Source organism: Haplochromis burtoni, unplaced genomic scaffold (assembly GCF_018398535.1).
Source record: "Haplochromis burtoni strain Fernald_Lab_line unplaced genomic scaffold, NCSU_Asbu1 Contig_300, whole genome shotgun sequence".
NCBI classification, from domain to species: Eukaryota; Metazoa; Chordata; class Actinopteri; order Cichliformes; family Cichlidae; genus Haplochromis; species Haplochromis burtoni.
Genome location: NW_024582661.1, coordinates 199,050 through 223,805, shown reverse-complemented (window position 1 = coordinate 223,805; position 24,756 = coordinate 199,050). Strand labels below are relative to the sequence as shown.

The window sequence follows — 24,756 nt, the reverse complement described above, 5'->3', positions numbered from 1 at the left end:
ACATAATATCATCAAAAGATTTTGAGAATCTAAAGAAAGGAAGCCTGTGATCGTCAAGCCCTCAGGCAGCACTGCATCAAAAACAGGTATGATTCTGTCATGGAAATTGCTGCATGGGCTGAGGAACACTTCCACAAATCCCTGTGCCGTCCACAAACGCATGATACAGATCCATCATGCACAGAAGAAGCGTTATGTGAACATGATCACATAAAAAAAGCACTGCTGTCTTCTCTCGTGGTCAAACCTCATTGTATTTATATATATATTTTAAATAATAACATTATGTAAATATATATATTATGATGCATTAATGCTTAGACAGTTTATTTTAATAACTGTGTATGGGCCTACTGTTTGATCTGCAATATTATAACATAGTTTGGTAGCTATGTGCATTCAAACTAAAACTGTGAGTGAATTAGAAGTAACATGAGGTGGAAATATTCCAGCAAAGTAGGCCAACATGTCGGTTACGTCAGATGGCGGTCGTTTGAGTAAATTTACTTAAATGCAACCACTGGATATGTTGCAACTACCTGTTCAACTTCTATGCCCCACTTGTTTTTTGATTTTTCGTCTTCGTGGGGTGTCCTTGGTCTGTTTCTGCGGAACACAGATTTTTACACCAATCACCCAAAAACAAAAAACTAAACAAAGCATGTGTGGGAATTAAAAGAGGTTACCAGGCAACACTGAATCATTTCTTCTTGTTTTTAACATTAACTTTAAATAAAGCTGAAGCCAGTAAATCCAACATAAACTAGTTCGCTCTGTTTGTTCACTCCACGGTATGCGCGGTGCAGCAGATCCAGCGCTCCTCCCTTACCTGAAACTCCCCCTCCACTATTTGACGTGTCCGTCTGCGGGCGGTGCTCCGCCGCTTTCCCCCTCACTCTTGCCTACCTGCTGCTGAGTTTCAGCAGCATTACCGAGCTAACACGCAGATGTTCCAGTTCCTGCCTACAGCTTCTTGATCACACTAACCTGCAGTTCTCAGCTGAAGACTTTATATCGAGACTTTAACCTGAAGCGTGCCTGCGGCTCCACACAGAGGGAATGCATTTTTAATACCTGGCTCTGAAAGTAAAGCGACACAAGACAACACCTCTGCCGGGGGTCGGCATGGATGCTTTACGCGCTGCCCGTCTTTCGTCAGCCTGCAACAGGCCGTCCGTCGGGGGAGCTTTTCACGACGAAAACACACCCTTCGGGAAAGCTCAATTCCAGGTGCCCGTGAAAAAACAAGCCGTGAAGAGGCACCACCACAAACACAACCTGAAACACCGGTACGAGTTTCTGGAGACCCTCGGAAAAGGAACCTACGGCAAGGTGAAGAAGGCCAAGGAAAGGTCCGGTAGACTGGTAAGCATGGTGTTATTTTTCTTTTATTAGTATTATTATTATTTTTAATCTGATCACATTTTACCTGCAGTCAGTCTCACGTCAGTCTTTGGGCTGCTTGTCCCATCGGCCACCTGTTGTTTAGACAGCGAGCGCTATTTTTAGGTGACTGACTGTCTGCAAACAGGTAGAGCACGCTTGGATTTGAATTTTCAAATAAAGGCGTGGAAACTCTACCGCAGAGCGTTCACTTTGAAAAAAGCAAAGTATTGCTGGATTGTAAGAAAAATAATATTGTTAATTTTTTATAAGGCGGATTGTAAAGTAATAAAGTTGAAAGTGCGCCTGCCATCTCTCCTGAGGTGTTTGTCTATTGGCTAAAGTTTGTCGAAGGGTTCAGTGTGTTTATTTATGGGCTTTTCTTACGTTCACACTGGAATATACTGACCATGATCTAATAATTTCCTCCTCGCCAGCCCGCAGACTCTTTCTGATCTGCTTGATAAGCGCTTAAATTTGTCTTAAGCGCAAATGCAATTATGCAAGCATCTGCCCATGCTTCTTCATGGTGTATTCAGGTTAAACAGTGAGATCCGCTCCAGTTTGAGGTCATTATCATGGCGTTTCAACAGAAATTTATCACAAGGCATTTTATATAACCTCTATCTCTCTCTCTTTTTTTTTTTTTAAATTAGCCCATGTGAGGCACAAAAGAAAGTCTCTTGGAAAGGGCTGGGTAAGTTATTTTCCCCAGGAAGCAGTTTAGGTAACTTTCTTTTTGTTGGGGTTTTTTTTCTGATAAAAGGAACAGGAGGGGGGGGGATGCGGGGGTTGCAATTGGGCTTCCAGGTAAATTCCAGCTCTCCATGGCCTAAGGGGAAATGCGAGGAATTTAAAACATTAGAAAGATAAGCCCTTAAAAGAGGCATAAAAAGGAGGGGGGTTTCCCCTTGATTATAAGATCTTGGATCTCTTTTATTTTTAGCTTCTAAATATTTTAGAAAGGAATGTGGAAGTGGGTTGATTGTGAGACCAGTTAAAAAAATACTGTACGGGACTGGGTCAGGGTCATGTGGTACCACAAAACAAACCCTGACTCAACAACAACACTTAAAACCAATTTAAACGAACCCACATAATAAACTGGCACCTGAGTTTATTTTGGTGAACCTATTAAAATCTTTGTTCTCTTGATAAACATGTGATTTGCATTCGTGCTGCCTAATGGTTTGTTTACTTGCTGTGGCTTATCGAACATACCGGGAAACGGAAAGTGTGTTAAAATGATACAAATCAAAGCCCACATCTAGACTTTAAAATGAAAACTAAACGTTCCTGCTGTAGATACTTCGGCCTTTTCTTGGGAAGCCTGACTTGGCTGCTGTTTCATACTTTATCGGAAATGCCCTTTGTTAAAAGTCCTGCTTTTGTGAAAGTGGAGAAGTCAAGGAAGTAAGTGTTAGAATCCCTTTCCCCTTCCCTTTGCTGCTTACAGTAAACATGCAGTGATACAAGTTGAGCCGTGTCCACACACGCCCATTTCTGCTCTTTCACCGACTGGCTCTGCTGTTTTTATTGGAAATGAGTTGGTGTCTGGGATTTATCCTTGCCGGCAGCTTCCTGATGCTTCAAACCTACAATTTTTTTTATTTATTTTAAGTATCAAAATACTGATTAGCCCACATACGTGTTTTGAATCTCACACCCAACAAATGGCATTTAGCAGAGAAGCCTTTGCACGCCTGATTATTGACAACATAATGGACAGAGATGTGTCATTGACTCAGGGGAGTGACACAAAAACAAACAGTGGCTTCATCTTGCGTGCTGTGGCATTAAGCATTACAGCTGTTTCCATTGTCTAAGTGCAAAAGTCTGATTGCATAATCCACTGAGGTGGGGTAAGGTAGGTTGGGGGGTGGGGTGTCAACATACATCAGGATAGGGGTTGATCTGCCACTCGGTGCCTGACATGAATGCTGTTTGTGTATTCAGACGCCCCAGTTAAGTCCCTAGACTTGGTTTGCATCAGCTGTTAATTAATTCATTGTGCAAGAGAGTTCCCAGGGGCGTTTTTACTCATGCTCCACAGTTAAACTGGTTAAATACTTGTGTCTGTATGTCTGTGTAGGTTCTCAGTCATTCAGGTCATGACAGCCTTAAAAAAAACAAAAACCCAGACTTCTTTAAGTTAAAGTCCATTTGCCTTCTTTTTGAGCTCCTAAGACTGCATCTATACTTGCTTTATTTAGATAAAGTGACTCCGTATACCTAAGATAAGATAGAACTTTATTAATCCCTCGGGTGGGTTCCTCTGGGAAATTCGATTTCCAAAAAAGCACAGCAACAGACAGAAGTTACAGAACACACACACACACACACACACACACACACACACACACACACACACACACCACACAGAGACAATATAAATAAAATATACGAAGGGGATAAATAGGAATAAAAAATAAAACAAAGTGCCATTTACTGATGTCAGAGGCCGATACTCACCTGCGTGACTCATCTGTGTTGTCACATCAGGTGAGCACGGGATAAATATTCCAAGATGGTCTGAAGAGCTGATCTAAGGATCTTAAGAAATCCTTAAACATGCTTTTTTATATCATGATTTATTGTTTCCCTGGAATAAAAATAAATAAAAAGGATATTAATGATATCAAATCTGTCCCAAAATGTAGTTTTTAAACTTCTGGATTGACCCATGATTTTGTGCATACCTGATTAAAACTCCACAAAGCTTCACTAAGCCTACATTTTAACAGGGCTATCTGGTGCAAATGGCCAGGGGGATAATGGTGGCTCATGAGTTGTGTGTGTTGTGCAGAAATGTGGTTTGAGTCTTTGCTGTGAAATGTGAAAGATTTCAGCCCCTCTGTGCTTATTACGTGGAGCAGACTGTCTGTAACAGAGATTGCACACACACAGATAACCTCACAAGGATGTGAACTCGTCATGAGTGTGAGTTCAGGCCTGTCTGACAGCTACGCAAACAAATGCAGGAAACCTCCATTCTCAGAGTCAGGAAACGGGCCCGGGTGGAGGGAATACGGGGGTTTATTTGCAAGAGCATCCACGCCAGACAGTGACTCACGACGGGGAGACAGGTCACGCGTTGACACGGATATGACAAGTCGCTGCTTTACTCATTTTCCTGTCTCTGGAACCTCGAGGGTTAGAAATGAGGACACCCCACCGCCTGCACCATCTGGTGCCTCACAGCACCTCTTCAACCTTGGGGTGGACTGATGACGCACTCGGCGCACAGAGGAATCCCAAGCATCTGCGCTTCCAATGGGCAACAGAATGACATGAATACAGCTTGCCTGCGAGTTCAGACTGAGATGCTATTCACATTTAAATTTTTACTTCTGTGGGCCTCGCAGACCTAACGGCCAACTCTAGTTTTCTATAAAACAGACAATACTTGACCCGGAGTTCCCTTTGCAGAGTTTAAAACAGCACAGGTTTCAGTTCAATGCTCATTGTTCCACTCGCAATCAAACAAGCAGTGGGAGGACGGCAATTTATGTTAACTAGCGGCTGATTTGTGGATTTTTTATTTTTTATTTTAAACCATACTGCACTTAATAGACATGACTTATCTAGTATACCTCTGCTGATTATTGCATTAAGGTTTTGTTTGCTTTTTAATCAATAATTATGCAACTTTTGACCTGAATTTGATTTTTAAAAATGCCTTATTTGAGCAACATAACCAGTAAAGTTGGATAAAGTTGACGTGAATATTACTGTCACTGATTTTTTTTTTTCCCCAACTTGTGCACCTTGTGGTTTAGCATTTATTGAGTCTCCTACAGTCTCTTGTGTCCTTTTGAGTGTTAAAATTAGATTTGCTGAAACACCTCGAGGTCTAGACCATTAGAGTTGTCATTAGCATTAGAAGCTGGAGGGAGCTGGAGTACAGGCTCACTCGTTCCCTGTTTTGTCTCTATTCATGTAACCCCCTCCAGCAGACTTCTAACCCTTTTTACACAAGGAAGCCCATTAAAGTGGTTTAGACCTTACGTGGGGGAAGAAAAAGTTTGATTCCCTGTTGGATGATTAATTATTCCATGAGCTCATTCTTACTTACCTCTCACTTTATTGATTTTTCTTTCTTAAAGGTTGCCGTAAAATCTATCAGAAAGGAGAAGATCAAGGATGAACAAGATCTGATTCACATTCGCAGAGAAATCGAGATCATGTCCTCGCTCTGTCATCCGCACGTCATCACCATATATGAAGGTACATTATTTCAAAAACAAAATGCTAATGACTCCATGTTTGGGTTTGATTTTAATCATTCTGTTCCACACACTACATACAAACGTGATATCTTGGGTGGGGGGAAGGAGTCTCTCTGTTTGAGAGTCCGAGTTTTGTCACGCACGTCTTTGTGCTCAAGTCTGATGCAGAGTTACGTAAGTGGCAACTTCCTGCCGTAATCCGGCGCCGCTGATAATGTGCAGAGCCCCGTGTCTTCCAGCACCCCTCACGCCTGATGAGGTGGTCATCACTCAGCGTTTCTCCACTTCAGTGCACGTTTGTTTGCTGTATAGCTGTAATTGGTGTAAATTAGCGGTTGCACAGATAATGGACGTCTCTCACACAGCTCAAGTATTGCAAATGGTTTGAAGCGTTGAATTCAAAGGAGCTCTGCTCTTCTGTATTTCAGTATTTGAGAACAAGGACAAAATTGTGATTGTCATGGAGTATGCCAGCCGGGGGGATCTGTATGACTACATCTGTGACAAGAAAAGCATCCCCGAGCGGGAGGCCAGGCATTTCTTCAGGCAGATTGTGTCAGCTGTCCACTACTGTCATCAGGTAAGGCAGTTTTTCTCATATCGGATCTTCAACCTGCTGTTGTCTTAAGCCTAATGACACAGGGCTGCGCTCAGATTCACTGTTTTTCCAAGGCGCTGGCACCTCCAAAGTTACATAATGGATATTATTCACTGTCAGCCTGGGGGAAAATGAACAGTTGGTCTGTACTGAGACCAAGTGAAGGCTAAAGGCCAGCAATCCCAACATGCACACGCATGGTCTCACAGTTTAATGAGGGTGTGAAGGAACAGAACACACACACACAGCAATCGGTTGTTCTAGCAAGCCCAGAGCCGTGCAATTACCACCATTCAGTGAACATTATATTTTATCATGGCTCTGCTTGGCAAAGCATTTATAAATAAACGTTTGCTAGACAGTATTTGCTGAGTGACCTGCCCTTTCATATTACTGTGTTAACCACCTGTCCTTTACCTCTTTACGGAGGTCTGATGTCTCGTTAAACATTTATTTATCCACGTTATTCAGCAGAGAAAGGCCATCTGTTATATCACCTACATTTGGCACAGCGACAAATTCCAAAGTTTCTTCATGATGGCATTTTAACAATAAATGAACGCCACGCTACACAAAGAATGTGTTCGTTGCTACAGCAAGTGCTCATATGTAAGGAGCAGTAGCTGACCTGCTTTTTTTTTTTTTGTAAGTGAAGCAAATGCAAACTTGAGTCAAAGGCATGCCCCCCTACAGAGCAGAGCACAATGAGGCACTGCTGACGTACCAGAGAGGTCTTCTGTTAGAGAATAATGTGGTGTAACCCAGTAAAGCAAATCCTTTCTACGTCATGCAGACAACTCCCAGTAAACCGATCCCTAACAGCATGCATGAAACAAAGCTTAAACAAAAAAGAAGGAAAAAAACAAACAAACAAAAATAAATCCTTTTTCCTCTTAGAACGGAATCGTACACCGGGACCTGAAACTGGAGAACATTTTACTGGATGACAACGGCAATGTTAAGGTATGCATGTGGATTGAAATCAATAGCCTGCGTTACGCATTTTATAACTAACAGTGATGCGCTGTAACTGAAGAACTTCAATGGGAAAATACGCTTCACATCACATCTTTTGTTCTCACAGATTGCAGACTTTGGGCTGTCGAACCTCTACCACGGTGACGAGTTACTTCAGACTTTTTGCGGCAGTCCTTTATATGCCTCCCCGGAGATTGTCAACGGGCGTCCGTACCATGGCCCAGAGGTGGACACTTGGTCTCTTGGGGTGCTTTTGTACACGCTGGTTCACGGAACCATGCCATTTGACGGGAACAACCACAAGATGCTAGTGCAGCAGATCAGCACCGGAGACTACCGGAAACCAAACAAACCCTCTGGTAAGTTTTTAAAATGGATTTTTCCTCAGTGAAGCTAAATTATATTTTAGCTTTTATAGGAGTCTTGATTTTTTCCCATTTCTTTCCATCAGATGCATGTGGACTCATCCGCTGGATGCTGATGGTGAATCCTGACCGCCGAGCTACAATAGAGGAGATTGCCGGTCACTGGTGGCTCAACTGGGGCTATCCGCAGCCGTTACTGTGTGAGAGAAGGAGCAGTCATGTGGAGCAGACCTCTGCCCCAGTATCTCCGTCAACATCACAGCCTGCTGGGCTGGCCGGTGTTGCTAGTTGGCTGCGTCGTACATCCAGGCCTTTACTGGAGAATGGCTCCAAGATGCGCTGCCTGCTCCGCACGCAGGGCAGTGCAGGGGATGTAGTCCGACAACGGTCCCTGCGAAGGTCGCGTAAGGAGAATAACATCACCCAGGCAGTTCACGAGGGTAGCACAGACACTCGGCCCTCCAAGGGTATTCTGAAGAGGCGTAACAGTGTGAAACAGAAGTCGATAAGCGAAACATCAACTGTCAGTTTAGTGGAGCCACAAAAAATCTTGGACTTGTCTGCACCAGGTAAAGCACCTTCAGCTGCACAGCTGCCTCGCAAAGGTATCCTAAAGAAGCCTGCTGAGCAAGAGTCGGGGTATTACTCATCATCTCCAGAGAACAGTGACTCTGGCTTGGTAACGCAAACTAAAGAGTGCCCTTCAGCACCCTACAGGAAGGGCATCCTCAAGCGTAATGGAAAGTTCTCCTCTGGTGGGTTACATGAGTTTGGGTCTTTGGACCAGCTGGCGACATCTCTGCCTCATGGAGGTGGCCGATCAAGACCAAGCGGAGCCATCAGCGAAGATAGCATTTTATCTTCAGAGTCCTTTGATCAGCTGGATCTACCAGACCACGTGAGGCCAGCAATGCAAATGGATAAACCAGCCAAGGCGAGCATGAGAGGCTGCGTTTCTGCTGACAACCTTCTGGACATCCAAGAAGATAGAATTCTGTCCGATGGGCTGTTGAGGTCCTGGGACTGTTACAAGTCTGGAGTGGCTGACAGTGCCTTTTCGATTTCAGACTGTGATAACGTCACAGAGGCTTACAAACAGGCCATGGTCATACGAAGCTCCAATGCAAGCTGAAGACCAGTAATAAGGGACAAGATGCTGGCTAAAGAATTAGTGGTCATCCTGAATTTTGAAGTGACTTTAACAATATTGTGGTCATGAAAGCCAAAGTGCGTTGTGTGAAAATACCAGAACACTGTAAGGTGATCATTTTGGCAGAATTCAGGAATTAACACAGTACCAAAAAAAGGGAGAAGACTGATTGTATTTGAGATGGTCGATTTGATTTAACCGAAACTAAAATAAGGAAATGCAATTATGCAAAGGAAATGTTACAGAGTGCAATTTGACTTTCATCAAACAGTCTCAGGAGAAGAGAGCTTGAACTCTGGTTTTCATTGTTAGAGGTTGCTAGTCAATTAATTCACAATGAAACCAAAAGCACTTCAGAGATGGAAATTCGGGAGACATTTTTAATACAGTTACAGTAGATCTGATTGAATGTAGCTGGTTTGTGTCCGAGTTACAGCAGCAGAATACTCTGCATTGTGGTTTATTGTCAACAAGAAAGTTTGAGAAAGTTCAATGAGTGTTATTTGGATTCTAGCTTCGTAATCTTCTGTCAACATGATGTTTGTCTAAGATGATGACGGCAATAGCACACAGTTTCGATGTTGGAATGAGTTTTGTTTATGGGTAAGGTAACATTTCACAGATGCCAAAGAGCAGATTTGGAAAACCTTGGCGCTAAAAATCCCCAGCAAAATGTGCCAAGTTTTGATGTTTGAAACGGGGACTACTGACTTTTTTTTTTTTTTTTATAAATGTTTTTCCTGAAATGACTTGTTCTGTGTTTGGATAATGACTTGAATAATAATAGTGACCCTATGAATCACTGGCCTAACCAGTCGAACCTGCCTTTGCTTGCTAGCTTGCGCTGATACAAGTGCACAAATAGCCTTCGAGTCTACATACACGTGTGGGAGTTTTACAAAAACAGGTGGGGCCCAGTTATTTTATTTTATTTTTTGTTTTGTTTTGAAAATCAACAGTATGAAGTTCCCCAACTAATTACTATTTGTTTTGGGGTTTTTTTTATGAAGTTGAATCATTGGTTATGGAACAGCGTAGTATTTTATAAGGCCAGATAACACCAGTTAAAAATAGCGCTGCCAAAAAGTAGTCACTGAATCAAAACTAGAGTTCAAATTAAAATCATAAATTAGGCATGCAGGTATTGATCCTTAATTAAGCTTGACCAGATATTTTCGTAGCTACCTGGCTCTGTCTTGCTTTATGAAATACTCCTGGTATTCAGCTACATCAGCATGTATGTTTGATTTTAATTTGGATGCTAAGCCAGTGCCTGGAATAGCACTTTCAGGCCACTGAAACCTGATAAATACACCATTTATGTATCAGTGTCATGTAACAAGAGTTGCACAAAGCCATTGATGCAAGCTGCAGAACCATGTTGTTCAGAAACATGGTTCTGATGAAGGAGGCTCATCAGGAATTGAAAGCCTGTTCATATGCAAAAGATACTTTTTTTTTCTTTTTTCTTTTTTTATTTTAATGAAAGGATTTTTTCTTAATTTCTGGAATCTGATGGATTGTATTAAGATGAAGGTAAAACTCATTCTCACATATGATCTTTGATTTTCACGTGTGACAAGGAAAATATTGTTTGTAGGATGTTTGTTTTGTTTTTTGCTTTTATAAAATAATTTAATGTGTTTGTAATGTGGGCATTTCATTGTTTTTGTTTCTCCCTTATCCCATATATTTCAGGTTTAATTTAAACCACGTCTGCCAAAGTTACTGGCTTATCATTTGTGTGACTGTTCTGCTGTGTTGTCCTTGCTGGGATGAGGAAGTCAATAAAAAAAACGACAACAAACAACTCATTTGCTGGCCAGTGTTGTTAATGGCCTTCATACAGATATTGCATTGACGTATAACAGGATTCATTTGCATTCAGCACAGCTCGAACCGCAGACAGACTTCAGTTTAAACTTAACAGAACCACCATCACTAGTATTAGATTTGCAAAAAGTAACAATTAAAATGTGCAAACACTGCTGGCAGGATTGGGTGCAATTTAATTCTCACTGTCACAGCAGGTTTTTATGTAGATCAAGGAATAAAACTGCTTACGAGATTGCAGAAAACGACACTCTTAAACAAAGCATGCACAAAAAAATAATCTTAATCAAAGAGCCACGTAGATGAATTTCTTCCATCTTGTCTGGTCTTCTCGTTTCATTTCCTGGCAGTAAACTTTTCAAGGCAGGGTGTCAGTACAACATCCTGAATGTCAGCAGGGGTGTAACTGCTCCCTGATCCGTGTTCCTTTGGCTTGCAAACCATATCCTGAAAACTGGAGGGCAGGCTGAGCTCTAACACAATCCTGAGCTGGTCATAGCAGAGGAGCAGGGCGTTCTGTTCGGGGCCACGTTTCACATAGAAACAATGAGTTTGTCAGCGGTGACAAGGTCGCACATATAATCATGGATATGTTTTAAGATGCTTTTTAAATAGTGGTTTGTTTGCAGCAGTTCTCAGGCTGTTTGATCAAAGACGACAAATACACCCATCGCTGTTGACGAAAGGGCAAAGTCAAAAGAGATACTGCCTGAAACTCAGTCAGTTAAACATTAGCCTTACCTGATCAGCGGCCAAAAGGTCGGCCAAAAACTTGATCACTGAATCTGCAGACACGCCAGCGTCCAGCAGCTTTAGCTTCTGCGTGGCGATGCTCACGCAGGCACACGTTACAGTGGAGGGCGGGAAGACTGAAAACCTGCATTCTGATAATTAAAAACCTTTTATTACTTTCGTGTCTTCTATTAATAATGAGCACTTTGTCCACACAATATTGAGAAAGAAAATAGATGGTAGACAGATGGTCGCCACCACGCTCGACACACCCTGACAGATGAACCTAAAAGCTTAAAACAGACACTTCCCAGAACAGGATAATATGATATCCTAATGGCTTGAAGCAGGAGAAATGGTGAGACAAAAATTCAGCCATTCAGTTCTTGCTTTACACCCTTAGAGTGGGTTAAAATGTCTTATTTTTATGGGGCTTAAAATGTGTAAAAGCTGCCTGAAAGAGCAGCAACTAACTGTATCCCTGTGACCTGCAGCCTCGGGCAGTATTGCAGATAGAGATAGGTGGGAACTCGGCCAGCTGAATAGCTGGATGCAGGTCTTTCATAGCAGACAATGCAGGATTACACAAACTCTGCTCTCACTATCCAAAATGAACTGCTGACACATCATAATCATGGTTGGGGCCGTTTGGTGCCCATTGTTCACGGCTTAAATAGTCCCTTGATGATCATGAAGTAAAAAGTCTTATCCCTGATTGTTTTACAGGGGGGTGTAAATGAGATGATTTCATTACATTACAAGATTTTTTTTGTTAAAATGTATTTTCCATTAGTTGTCTGCCTTAAATTGAACACTAAATTGACTGAAATTGTCTTTCATTTGGGGATATCATTTCATGTTTAGGTAACTCAGTTATGCAACGTACCCATGGCAGCCAGAGCGATGTAGGTGTGAACATGCCTGCGCATGTTCTGAAGGTGGGGAGGTCGGACAAAGGGGAGAGCGTGAAGAATTGGCTCCAGGAAGTCAGAGGGGACCACGGAGGCCAGACACCACTCTAACTTTGACACCACTGCCAGCTCCCAGTGCTGCAACACACACACACACACATTCCTTGAAACCAGTCCACCATCAAAATCCCACAGCAGGAACGCTCATTCAGATCAGCCAACGAGTGCTGGTCACCCTAACCCCTCAGTCAAACCCCCGTGTCCTGAACAGTGTGCATGCCTGCAAGCCTTTGGTCAAAAAAATGATTGTGAAAAGGGAACATTTCCGGCTTCCTACCTACAAAGATCTTCTAAAATGGCCTTGATAAAATTGTGCCCTTAGAAATCGTACCAATACGTGTCTCTACTTAGTCTTCAATGAATATTACAACTGTTGTTCCTTTTCAGATGGAATAAAAGTATTGAAAGGTGTGTCCACGATCCATCTGCAGTTGCCCAATGTCATATCATTGAGGCCTAAATCACAGTTTGAGAAGCACTGCTTTGGTCAAAGTATGCATTTCTGTCAAGTTTATAAATGTCCTCTCATGAAATTCATGACAAAAGCAAAGCTACAAGACTGTCATTACGCCGTCTGATTTTCATTTGACCACCAGGACACTTGAGGTTCATGGGAATGTAGCTGGCCTTTCTGGATGCGGCCAAAACAGGAAAACTATCCACAGATTAAGAAGCAACAGTGTTGATTTTGGGGATTATCGTGAGATCCATGGAAAACAAGTATTACAGATTCCACTTTTAAAAGAGACAAACTGGAGGCTCAGTTAAACCATGAGGTCGCTTTGAATATTTGCAATAAATGCAACAGAAAGAGGGGTCACAGTGGGGTGGTTTGCAACACCGCCTCACTGCAAGAAGGTCCTGGGTTTAAATCCAGCCTCCCTGTGTATACTTGGGATGTACCAGTAATGATCTGTTAAATAAAATAAGTATAATCCCTTCACAATTTATTTTATTAGAAGCCTAAAGAGGTTTAAAAAAAGTGCTTTAAGAGAAGCATAAAAAGCATCAAGGATGTCAAATAAATACATTTTATTTTAGTGGGAAAAGTGGATTCATTTATTCACTTATTATGTGGGATCCCTCAGACTTATGCGACCAAACTTAATTGTGCATTTGATTATTACTTTTATTTATTTATTTATAACCCAGACTTGGTCAGTGGTGGTAGTTTTTCTGTGCTGTTTGGGGGGAGATAAACATCAAGGATGTTAGCTCCTTTATAATAGTTAATGCCTTTACCAGAATGTCTGAGACTGAAATGGAGTTTTCTGTGTAGACACAAAGCTTGCTGGCAGTCAGGGGGATCGTTTCTCTCATTTTGGAGGCCAGGAACATGCAAACTGCCCCTAACAGCTGCAGGTTGGTCTTCTCAACTGCAAAACGGCTCAGGTAACAGTCCAAGTAACGCATCGCCTGCGGAAACACCTCCTCCTCGCATTTCTGCTCCTCACACACCTGTCAGACAGAAATCTGGTTTATTTCACCTGAACTAGGTGGAAAATTACACTGTGACTGATGAGTGTATACCTGAAACATCCACACAGCTAGTATCCTTCTCATGTACGGCTGGACTTCTGTCTGCACCCCGTCAAAGGGGGAGGTCACCCGGCTGGTCTCCTCAAAGGCCCGCAGGTTGTGTAGCACTCTGAGGTCACCGGTCACAGCGTGGTCCCTGCTCGCCCGGGGGACCACAGCCTGCTCTGTTTCACTAACATTTCCCATCTCCGGATCAACTCTGAAGCCCTCCATCTCCAGACACATCCAGTTCAGTGAAGGAGGATCAATAAACCGTTTAGCTAACGTTAGCTTCGGTCCGTTATGGCGGCCATTCCTCTTTTAGCTAGCTGTCCATTAGCTGCTGACATAACGCCATTTTCAGCCAATATTTTTTCTTTAATTTTCTTTAAGAGTATTAATTTCAAACTGAACTGAATTTTATTTTAGCCCTCAAAAAATAAACAAAAATTAAAGCTGAATATTTTCCAGCTTATTTGCATTTTGTCTTCTTCTTGTCTTCCTTGCCATTTTAAATGCATATACATTTACTAAAAATTAAAAATATTTTTGGAATTTTTTCCCCCTGGAAATCTCGAAGACCTCTAAAATCCACCCATATCTCATAGCCTTATTTAGGAACTTTCTTTTTTGTTTATTTTTGTTCTGTGCCATTCAGCAAATTTGATACCAAGTAAATACAGGTCTAGTATTGTCGATACCAACACTTTCTGCCTATAAAGGCAGCTTATAGAGGACAGCGCTGTGTCAGGATTTATGAGATGAGTCATCATTAACTTACAAATACTGAACACATTTTAATGATCACTAAACCACTGTAATATTTACTTTACAAAATCAACCTTTCAATTGTTTATGTATTTTGAAACTAGGTTTTTTGGAGACCTTGAATATAAATGTGCCTAGCTGTCTCTAAAGCAGTTTGGGTCAACTTCTGTAGTTGGCATTTAGTTCAACTATATTCAAGCCAATGCTCACTCAAACTCACTCAACAACTACATCTCAGACTCTACCGGCTTAGCAAGCATGCTAAATATTAAAGTTTATGACAGCAGTTAGAAAAAGACTGAACACGTATGGCTTATTTGAAAGGGTTGTCACAAGAAAGTCTTTTCTCTCTAAAAAGTTGCACCTGAGAAAACAAGACTTCTGGAACAGTGTCCTTTAGATAAACAGGAGCAAAGTTGAGATGTTTTGGTCATGTTGCACAGCACTATGTTTGGTGAAAACCAAGCACAGCGTACCGGTATAAACACAGTGGTGGAGGGCACCTTGCATTGTGTTCACAATAAACTCCTCTGATTGCTAAAGCTTGACTGAAATTAGTTCTGCAACAGGACAACAAACCCAAGCACAACAGCAAATCTAGACTGCTCAAAAAAGTCAAAGAAGCTTTTTTTTTTTTTTTAGTCAGACTAAAGCATCGAGTCAGGTAAACCTCTGAGATATTGATCTGGTTAGTTAAGTTGCAGAGGGCGTTGTTAATCAGTTTCAGCTGCTTTGTGTTTCAGGGAATTAACAAAGGCAAAGGTTAAAATATCAATACTACAGTCTAAATATCAGGAGAGCAAATCAATGAGACAACCGGGGTCCTTTCTTGTCTTTTGAAACTTCCTTCCAGGAGACAGGAAGTTATTCTAAGAGAGCTTGACAGGGCCGAAGGTGGTCCTTAAACCATCTGCAGAACCGGTATCTGCTCACTGCCATTAGGTGGCAGGATGAAAATCTTGGACCCGTTTTGAGACTGCGCCGGTGAACTCAACCCCCTGTAGGTCGATCATTTTCATTTCCATCACATGATGTGACAGCCTTTCATTCCTAACACTTTAGTTAGTTCATATCAGTAAAGAGATCAGCATGGTTTTTTCCCCAGTGACATCTGATGCTTTCAAAGTGTTCCTTTAAGGTTTTGAGCAGTGTACAAAAAGGCCCAGGGCAAACTTTTTTGGTGTAACTATGTTCCATTTGAGGTCAATAAACTGAATTACCTAATGGCTGTTAAACTCCTTCACAAGACGGACACGATTATACACTAGTAATGCAGGACTCATTAACTTAGTTTGGTGATATAAATCTGTGAAGTTATTTGTAAAAATGTCTAAAACCAGAGGCAGCTCTCTACTTGGTAATCTGACATACTCAACATGTTACAACTCCTACAGGCAAAAGCAATAAATGGACATTGATGGCAAATGTTTAAAGATTCAGTTCGTTTTTAATCAATGTTCTGCTTCATAACAACAGAGCTGTTCTTATTTAGATGAACAGAAAAGCCACGTGACCACTCCTCTGCATCTGTAGAGAAAAAGCTTGAGCGTGACGATACGAAATTACATTAGCAGTATCACTAGTGATGTGCATTTCCAAATGTGCGAACTCCAAGACACTGATCTTTCCAAACTCTTTTATCCCATGACAAGAAGAATATTGAAAATCCAAGTTTGTTTTTTTTTCACGCTGAGGAAACATTACTAAGGAAGAAAACCGAACCAAATCAGTCCATTTCCACTGTAACAGGGAGCCCGATTTCAATGTCCCTCGACTCCGAGTTCTGCAGCTCCCTGCGGATCTCTGCAGAGATCTGTGGGTGTGTTTGTATCTTGAGCAGCTCCAGCAGTGCTTCCTTCTGTTCAGACCCCAGGTCAGCCTTGTAGCGCTGAGCCAAGGTGAGTAAACTCTGATGCCACAGCACAGGAAGCTCGCGTTTTTCACTGCGGAAAGACAGGAAGTGGGCCACCAAGGCATCCAGAACACGGAAAGGCAGGGCGTACTTCTTGTCGAGCAGGAGGCGCAGGAAAATGCTGTTGGCACCATTATACTCCATCTCTGCCAACTTAAGCATTGCAGCGCTGAAAGACAAGAAAGACTGCTTGTTAGATAACCTTGAACTCTGTGTTAACTTGCCTGCACTGCACGGAATGAGGCCTTCAAGGACAGCTGGTTGATACTTCACATGAGCAAATGCTGACATCTGTCTGCCAGCGTATGTCAGTGAGGAAGCCTCACCTGGAGTGCAGCACGGGAATTGAGCACTTCGTGAGGATACTCCCGATGATGATGGCTTCCCTGAGAGTGCATGTCCCAGATTCACAGAGAGGAATCAGGATACCTGTGTGAAGGTCCAGGAAAAAAATGTTAAATAAGTGTTCCAGAAAAACTATAATAGACAGAAATAAAAAAAAAAGGTAAAAAAATTAAGGATCAAACTGCAAGTTGTTTTTTTTTAACATTTTCAATTAATTATAGTATTATGCCATTATACACTCTAATGGAACACTCAATTCTATGATGTTCCATTCTATACCATGACGTGGCGTTCTGTGATTCTATTCTATGATTACAGCGTTCCACTCTATGGCACACCATTCTGTACTATGGGGTTCTCTTCTATACTATGGCAAGTCATTTGTGACTTAAAACAGACTTGCAATAGAAATGCATTTAGGAGCAATGTATGAACAAAAACAACATTAAACACGTGCAGCGCCCAGTTGTAAACAAAAACACTGATAAAGGCAACAGTGGCAAAGTGGAGCTGGAGTGTGTTTACACACCGTGAAGAGCAAAGAGGCGGAGCTGTTACTGAGATGGTGTGCTCAGGTTAAGTAAATGAAAACACTTCTCCTACGTCCAAAACAGCAGCGCTGTTCCTGTAATCACCATTAAAACCTTTACTGATAAAACACTGGGGAAAGCCTTCCAAGAACACAGAGTCAAGGTAAATGTTTGATGCCTTAGTTTAGATTGAATATACACCTTATTTTATTTGTCTTTCACTGTACTTGAGTTTATTTATGTGTTTTTCCATTTAAGAAAAGTTATCTTAAAAAATGTTTTAAATATAACATCTTGTTGCATGCAGTTAAACTTTAAAACACTAGAATTTCTAAAATTTAACCCAATGAGCAGTTCATTTTGACTGACTTGTGTTTGATCATTCTTGAATATTTATTATTGCTCATTAATAAGACAAAAGTATCAATCAATAGGATACACATTTTCATTATTTGATTAACAAAACAATCGATAGCTGCAGCACTAGTCTAATGTATGACATTCCATTCTGTGCCACAACATTCTATACTGCGAAATTGCAGTCTATGGCGTTTAATTCTATACTATGGGATTCCATTTGGTGACACCGTTCTGTACTATGTTACATTCTATACTATGGTGTTACATTCTATACTATGGTGTTCCATTCTATAGCACTCCATTCTACACTATGGCATCCCATTGTATGGTTATAGCATTCCATTCTATAGCTTCCCATTCTATGACACCCCACTGTATAATATGACTTTCCATTCTATACACACCATTCGATGCTATGGTGTTCCACTGTGTAATAGGGCTGTTCGATATAACGATATCGGATGACGATATAAAAACGTCTATTGTTTCATTTTACTCTATCGTTTGTTTCGTGGTGTCGCAAAATAAACTGTTTACGGCAATATTTTTTTCATCGTTTTGACGGTCACTGTAGTGGCTATATTAATTTCTTAAAGTTCTCTCTTTCTCTTATATTTAATATAACCACACTACTGACGGACAAGCGCCTGTTTTTATGTGTTGTCGTTAGCAACAACGACGGTAAAACCATCGCATGTCCGCTTGTTTATGTTCCACATAAACCTTTCACAATAAAACTCAAGATCCTGTTGAGAATTTTCAAAATAAACGGAATCATGTGAAAAAGTATGCAGAGAGTTTACGGATGAGAAGCAAAAAAGAGCCGCCAGGTGCTAAAAAAGAAACCTTAGACTCAAACGTTAGAACAGGCTTTTCCCCGCAGCACGCCGTGTAATAAATACTCACAAAGAAAACAGCGGCCGTTAAAACCTGTCTAAAAATGTGTCGTTTCATGCATCGGTTAAAACACTCGACTCCAGGTACATGACGCGCAGCTGGAAACACTTCACCTATCCGAGATTCACAGAATTTACAGAAAATATTAAATTTTTTGTGATTTATATCGTTATCGGGATATGTGATTTTGGTCATATCGCACAGCCCTACTGTATAATATTCCATTCTATACTATGTCGGTCCATTCTATGACATTCCATTCTATACCAAAGCATTCCACTCTATATCACCCCATCATATATATCATTCATTCTATGATGTTCAATATGCCATACATACTGACGGTCAGTGTCAATGTCTATGCAAAGTTTCATTAAAATAGCTCCACTCGTCTAGGAGTAGACAGGATCCTACAAACATACATACATATGCTAGAATCATTATAACCAGGTTATGATTATTATTACTGTTATTTTTCTTTGGGCTGCATGTGCTCATGAAATCCAAATTAAGGTGATTCTGCACAAGTTTGCCTGTTGTTTAATTATGTTAAAAAAATAATATTTGAAGCTTTTTAAACACATTATTCTAGCGTCTTCAAATTCTCCACTAAATTAAATATTTAGCATGCTTCTGATCACTTCTCACTCTCCCACTCTCTCATGCTTCGTGGGTTATAAAATACATCTTTGTAAGCAACACTGCCACACAGTGGTGACATCTCGCATTACCGTTTTGCCAGAATATAGGTCACAGGATGTTTAGGGAAAATAGTCCCACCGAACTGGGACAATTTGTGAACACAAGACTGACAAGATTAAAGAAAAATCATCCTCAACAATCAGTTGTGGATGTATGAAAGACGCTTTGACCCAATTAGATTTGAGTGTGTTAATTACTTTCCTACCAGAACCAATGGTGCTATTTACCCTATGGACACTGTAATCCTCCATCAGGGTCTTCAGAATAATATTTCTAAATTTAGTGCTGAAATTGGAAATCTGAGATGTCCCAGAAAGCTTGTTTTCTGCAATGCAACAAGCTGCCAAATCCTCTCAGTCATTTAATGTACCCACTTCTTTTCCAACGGTTACATGCAACTGGATCTAAGCCTTCGATGAAGATTTAATCAAACAATAACAAAGGTTACTGTTTACAGGCCCGAGAGACACACAGCTGTAGCCTGTAGGGGTTCTTGGAGTAGTTCATGGTGGATTTCAAAGTCTATGTTGGATCACTGTCCACTTGTATACCCCAATCTTATTTCAGTTTCCCTGTCGTGACTGAATGCATCATTTTTGCATGCAAAATTTGCCAAAAGTCAGTGAAATCTATTCCTCCCAGCTTACAAAGATGCTGCCAATGACAAGATCTCTTCTGTGCATCAACACAGCGAAACAGTACAACCACCCCAATCAGTTAAAGCTTCAAGCAGCTGCTCTGCAGTCATGTGGCTATTTTGCTTTCTGCTCAGCATATGTGCAAATTTATGGAGATGTTCTCTTCCAGAACTTGTCCTGACTTCACAGATACCCTTTACTTTGAATTCTTAAAGATATTTCAGAAAGTGGAAACTGTTCTTTGACATTGTACATATTCTTCAATGTGCACAACAGTTGTCATTCCTACACAGTTAATGCAACACTTTTGTTAAAATGCTCAGCGACCCGAGTAAGGAAATCCTAGAAAGCTGACAGAGTTCATCTACATGTTGTGTTTTCAGAGGGAAAAACATTTCATGACTCATCCAAGTGACTTAGTCAGTCTCAGCAGACTGTAGGCATCTCCAGCACCACTGCATAACAATGAGCCACAATATCAGTTTCATTATAACTGATGCGCAGATTGTCATCACCATTAATTAAAGGCCATGGGTCCTATTCACAGGGAATTGAGGAATGGCTGCAATCACAGCACTGTAACACAAGGAAAGATGTACTTTTATGGTCTCTCCTTCTCTTTTCATATGAATACTCTTTATGAACATATGTGTGTCATATGAACACACAGCATTTTGAAAATATGCATTTCAGTGTTTCAGCTGAGACACATGTGGCTCACCAGTGGTTTTTCAGAAATAGTCCAATTAGTTCTGCTTGTTTGCTACATTTAAATATAACATCTAGAATGTACAGTAACATAACATTTATTTAAATGCTTTAGTTTGAAAACACATGACTCTATATTACTATGATTACTAGATTTCTGTAATCACTTCCACACACACTTCTACTCAGTTCTGTCACAGTCTCTTCTCAATCTTAAGTATTTATTCGAATCCTCAGTCTCACCTTTAAACCATGCTCCCGGTTTGAACAGGGCCTTCTTCAGGGCGCTGTAAAGGTGAAAGTTCAGTCGCTTGTATTCTGCGATATCATCCCGTACTCGAGGCAGCAGCACTAAGTTGTAAAACCTCTGGGCCATTCGCTCTTTCAGATTGGACGAGAATATCCTTTAAAAGGAACAAGGAAAAATACTTCATTATATCACTTAAGAGAACTTGCGGAAAACGAATCATCACAAAGCGCATCAGCTCAAAGTTTACCTCGTCGCCTGGTACATAGCAGCTGCGGACCAGGAGTCGGGGTCAGTCAAATACAAAACCTGCTCCCAGTTTGAAAGCGCGGGTATTATTTTAAAGGCCTTTGGCAGTTTGCCGCTGCGGTATTTCGACAGAACCTGAAGCACAAGAAGAGAAAGGGCAACTTTAAACATGTCTCCATTAACAAAAACACACCTGTTATACAAGCGATGTGTACAAACTCCCCCTCTGCTCGATATGATATGCATGACTAACCGGGCCAGTGGGCTTCTCCACTGACTGTGTCTATTTTCCTTTAGTTTGTCTCCCAGTTAGTTGACGTGTGGTGGGCTTGAAGTAAACTTACCTTACCGACACCTCTGTACACTTCTGTTACTCTTGGGTCCAGCTGTGGCATCGGACACCCGGAAACCTCTGACATCACCGTGCCCACCTCTGTCTGCTTCTCTGTGATCTTCTCCATAATGATGTCGGCTAACGTCCGTCTGCAAGAGCCACAAAGGAGTTAGTGGTTTGCTGACCAATCCAAATATCGATACCAGTGCTGGTATTGGTATCGGATCAATACCAGCACAATTTGATCGGTAATTTGTTTCTATCCTCCATGTTCATTATGTAGCCGACTGAATTATGTTGGATAAGTTATGTTTTGGAAATGAAAAACTACACTTCAAACATGCACTATGAACCTTGTTGTGTTGATCGCAACAAGAGAACCGGATCCAAAAACTCACAATAACATTACAGCTCTAAAAAACAAAAAAACAATAAACAAGTTTCAAATTAAATGAAAGGTTAAAAAGATGTGCTTTGCTGTTTTAACTAATTATTGTCGAAAGCAAAAACCAGAGATTTAGCTGTCATTAAAATATATTTAGAATTTGCAAATTGAAGGAGACTCCTTTATAGGTTAGAAGTGCTGGTATTGGCTCATACTAGGGCTGGGCGATATGGCCTAAAATCCATATCGCGGTACACTTTGAAGCATGTGCAGTAATGATATATATCACGATATACACTTTTCTTCTGTATTTTCGCACTATAAGGCACACTTAAAATCCTTTAATTTTCTCAAAAATCGACAGTGTGCCTTATGTATGAATTTTAGTTGAGCTTACTGACCTCAAACCGATTTTATGTGGAACACGGCGCTCAAAAATCTGTCAAAAATGTTTTAGTACGACTTTGGTAAACAACAAAGCCGCACCCCTTGATGGATTGTCGGAGCATTACGGCTATTGTAGGCAGGAGCCTCGCGGAGTGATATGTACTGTGCTTCAACATAGTATTACTGTGTTGTGTGTGTATAACGTCTTAAGTTTAGTGGATGTTAAACATGGTTATGCTGAGGATATGTCGGCCAGTTTCCACTGGAAATGCTTTTTGGTTAAACTGTCAGCAAGGAATTTGCATTTGCACTGTTACGTTTTTATATAACTTTAATGCAGATAAAAACAGCTGCTTGTTTAAGTGAAATACATTGATGTTTTTTGCACTAATAAAGTTGTGGAGTTGTAAAGCATTTTGTCTAGTGTCAATTATATCGTCAGTTATATCGTTATCGCAGATTTTCAAATGTATATTGTGATAAATATTTTTGGTCATATCACCCTGCTCTACGTGAGGGTCTGGAGAGCAACTGAGATAATCCATCCGCAATACGAGGTTAGTTATTAATATACTGCAACAACATGGGAATAGAGCAGCTGCGAGAGAATTCAACATTAATGAATCAATGGTAGGGAAGTGGAGGAAGCGCAGCTTTCCTCTTTTTCTAAAACGAGCTTCGTCTCTTTGCTATTACTGTCGCCCAATTTGCAGATGACATTGCTTGCAGCCACTCCAATGCTTTCGACCAAAACAGGCGCAGCTTGATGACACCATCAACATGCACTATAGTCAAAATCTCTACCATTGGCCAAATTCATTTCGTTTCTACCGTATACTGTTCATACCGCCCACCCCTACTCGATACCAAACTTTCCACTATTGCACAGCATTAGTACAAACACAAAGCTAAGGATTTGCTGAGCTCGCAGCGCCTCAAGTTAAAGCGATGGTGTAGCTCACCTCACTGGAGGGTTTTTGTTCATGAACATCTCGATGGCCTTCTCATCTTCAGCGTCAACGACGATTTCTTCATCGTACTCAACATCTGCAGGACCTGCTGCTCCCAGCGCCGGCCATTCTTCATCCGAGTCTGCATCCTGAGACTCAGGCCCTAAAATAAGATTACAAGATGGAGATGGCTCATTAGAAGATCACACTGAACTGTTTTGGGTGTAAATATTTTAGTTAAGTAATGTCTCTTGATAAAGACAATCACAAGGAAAGATTTTACACTTTAACATGGATTCAACATGTGCTGCACTTCTATGTATTTGTGTGGAAAACTCCTAGGTCATTTAGCAATAGGAGGACAATTCAGGCTTTAAAAATGTCTTATTATTTTATAATTTTCTGGTATGCATTTAAGAAAAAACTAAATATTAAATATGTCCAGATCAGGCATTAAAGATCAACTTTTTATGATATTTTTGTTTCTATGCGCATCTCTGCAGCCAATACTTCAGAACCCAAAAAAGTAGATTAAAAAATATTGTTTAATAAATTCTTGAGCATCTTTCACACTTGATAACAGATAACACTCAATTTTTATTCATTTAAGCAACTTTCAAAACCTAGCAAATTTTCAATATTTACTTTTTTTTGTAAAAGCAGTTACAAAGGCAGCAGATTAACAGATCAATCCCTTCAGCTAATAAAAACATTTATGATAATTTTATTAAAAATGATATGATTGGGGGTAAAAAAAAAAAACATTAGTAGTGTAACGGGGTTGCACATGATAAAGGTTTAATGGATATATTACTTGTATTTATAGATTATGACATACCTGCTACAAATAAATATCTAGACCAGAGTGTATTTTATATGTATAGTAACAAGACTGCAAACCAGAGCTAGTGTTAGTTTTTTCTCATGAAAAGATGTGCGCTGTGGAATGTTGTGGATTATGAAAGTTAAAGGACAAATGTAGGTATATAAACAAAAGCTACCTAATCTAGTCAGAAGACATTGAACAAATGCGATGTGTGTTAAAGACGACTGACTTGATGTGCCCATGGTGCTAGCACTTGGCTCACCAAACTCTATTCAAATATCCGCCAATTTAAGGATAACTACGACACCAATCCAACATTACCGAGAACAGTGACTGGTGCTTTCTTCTTTTCTGGTGCCAGCCCATATTCGGTCTGAAGTTCCTCTTGTTGAATGCGGGCTTGTTGTAAGATTTTCCGTGACAACCGCTCGTCCACGTACTTGTCGTCGCTTTCTTCCCGGGTGTCTCTGATCTTGACCCGGCCTTTGGCTCGGACAATGTCCGCCTGCAGGATCTGGTCGGCCAGCGCCACTGGCGCGGCTCCGCTCTTCTCTCCTCCACCTTTGGATCGTTTGACTTTCGGCATCGCTGCGGTTTTACTTCAGCTGTGACCACAGTGTGGATGTTCCCGTGGACATGTGCGAGCTACGGGACAGACCTCACCAAACACTGTAAACAGTCACTGCTTCAACACGTGTGTAGGTCCGGGGAGAAGGAAGTGACGCAACACACTCACGTAACATCCGGCTTTCGGCGACCAC

General features: G+C 41.0%; 3 protein-coding genes across 4 annotated transcripts; 1 reads left to right on the top strand and 2 right to left on the bottom strand.

Annotated features, from left to right (window-relative positions):
* Positions 1–865: 865 nt before the first annotated feature.
* nuak2 (NUAK family, SNF1-like kinase, 2) lies at positions 866–10,513 on the top strand. The gene is made up of 6 exons (XM_005941464.3): positions 866–1,365; positions 5,490–5,610; positions 6,041–6,192; positions 7,108–7,173; positions 7,295–7,547; positions 7,640–10,513. Exons 1-6 carry the CDS (start codon positions 1,126–1,128, stop codon positions 8,683–8,685), a joined length of 1,878 nt encoding a protein of 625 aa, XP_005941526.1. The 5' UTR covers positions 866–1,125; the 3' UTR covers positions 8,686–10,513.
* Positions 10,514–10,558: 45 nt separating this feature from the next.
* On the bottom strand, positions 10,559–14,123 carry ccnd3 (cyclin D3). Of its 2 annotated transcripts, none has more exons than XM_005941462.3 (5): positions 13,770–14,122; positions 13,482–13,697; positions 12,155–12,317; positions 11,278–11,420; positions 10,559–11,052 (listed from the first exon to the last, which is right to left on the bottom strand). In XM_005941462.3, exons 1-5 carry the CDS (start codon positions 14,001–14,003, stop codon positions 10,873–10,875), a joined length of 936 nt encoding a protein of 311 aa, XP_005941524.1. In that variant the 5' UTR covers positions 14,004–14,122; the 3' UTR covers positions 10,559–10,872. The 2 variants fall into 2 exon arrangements, with proteins under 2 accessions (XP_005941524.1, XP_005941525.1); XM_005941463.3 differs by having other exon boundaries at positions 10,938–11,209; positions 13,770–14,123.
* Positions 14,124–15,952: 1,829 nt separating this feature from the next.
* bysl (bystin-like) lies at positions 15,953–24,727 on the bottom strand. Its single transcript, XM_005941459.3, has 7 exons — positions 24,317–24,727; positions 23,182–23,332; positions 21,458–21,596; positions 21,115–21,248; positions 20,861–21,021; positions 16,764–16,866; positions 15,953–16,606 (listed from the first exon to the last, which is right to left on the bottom strand). Exons 1-7 carry the CDS (start codon positions 24,579–24,581, stop codon positions 16,252–16,254), a joined length of 1,308 nt encoding a protein of 435 aa, XP_005941521.1. The 5' UTR covers positions 24,582–24,727; the 3' UTR covers positions 15,953–16,251.
* Between the last annotated feature and the right edge of the window lie 29 nt (positions 24,728–24,756).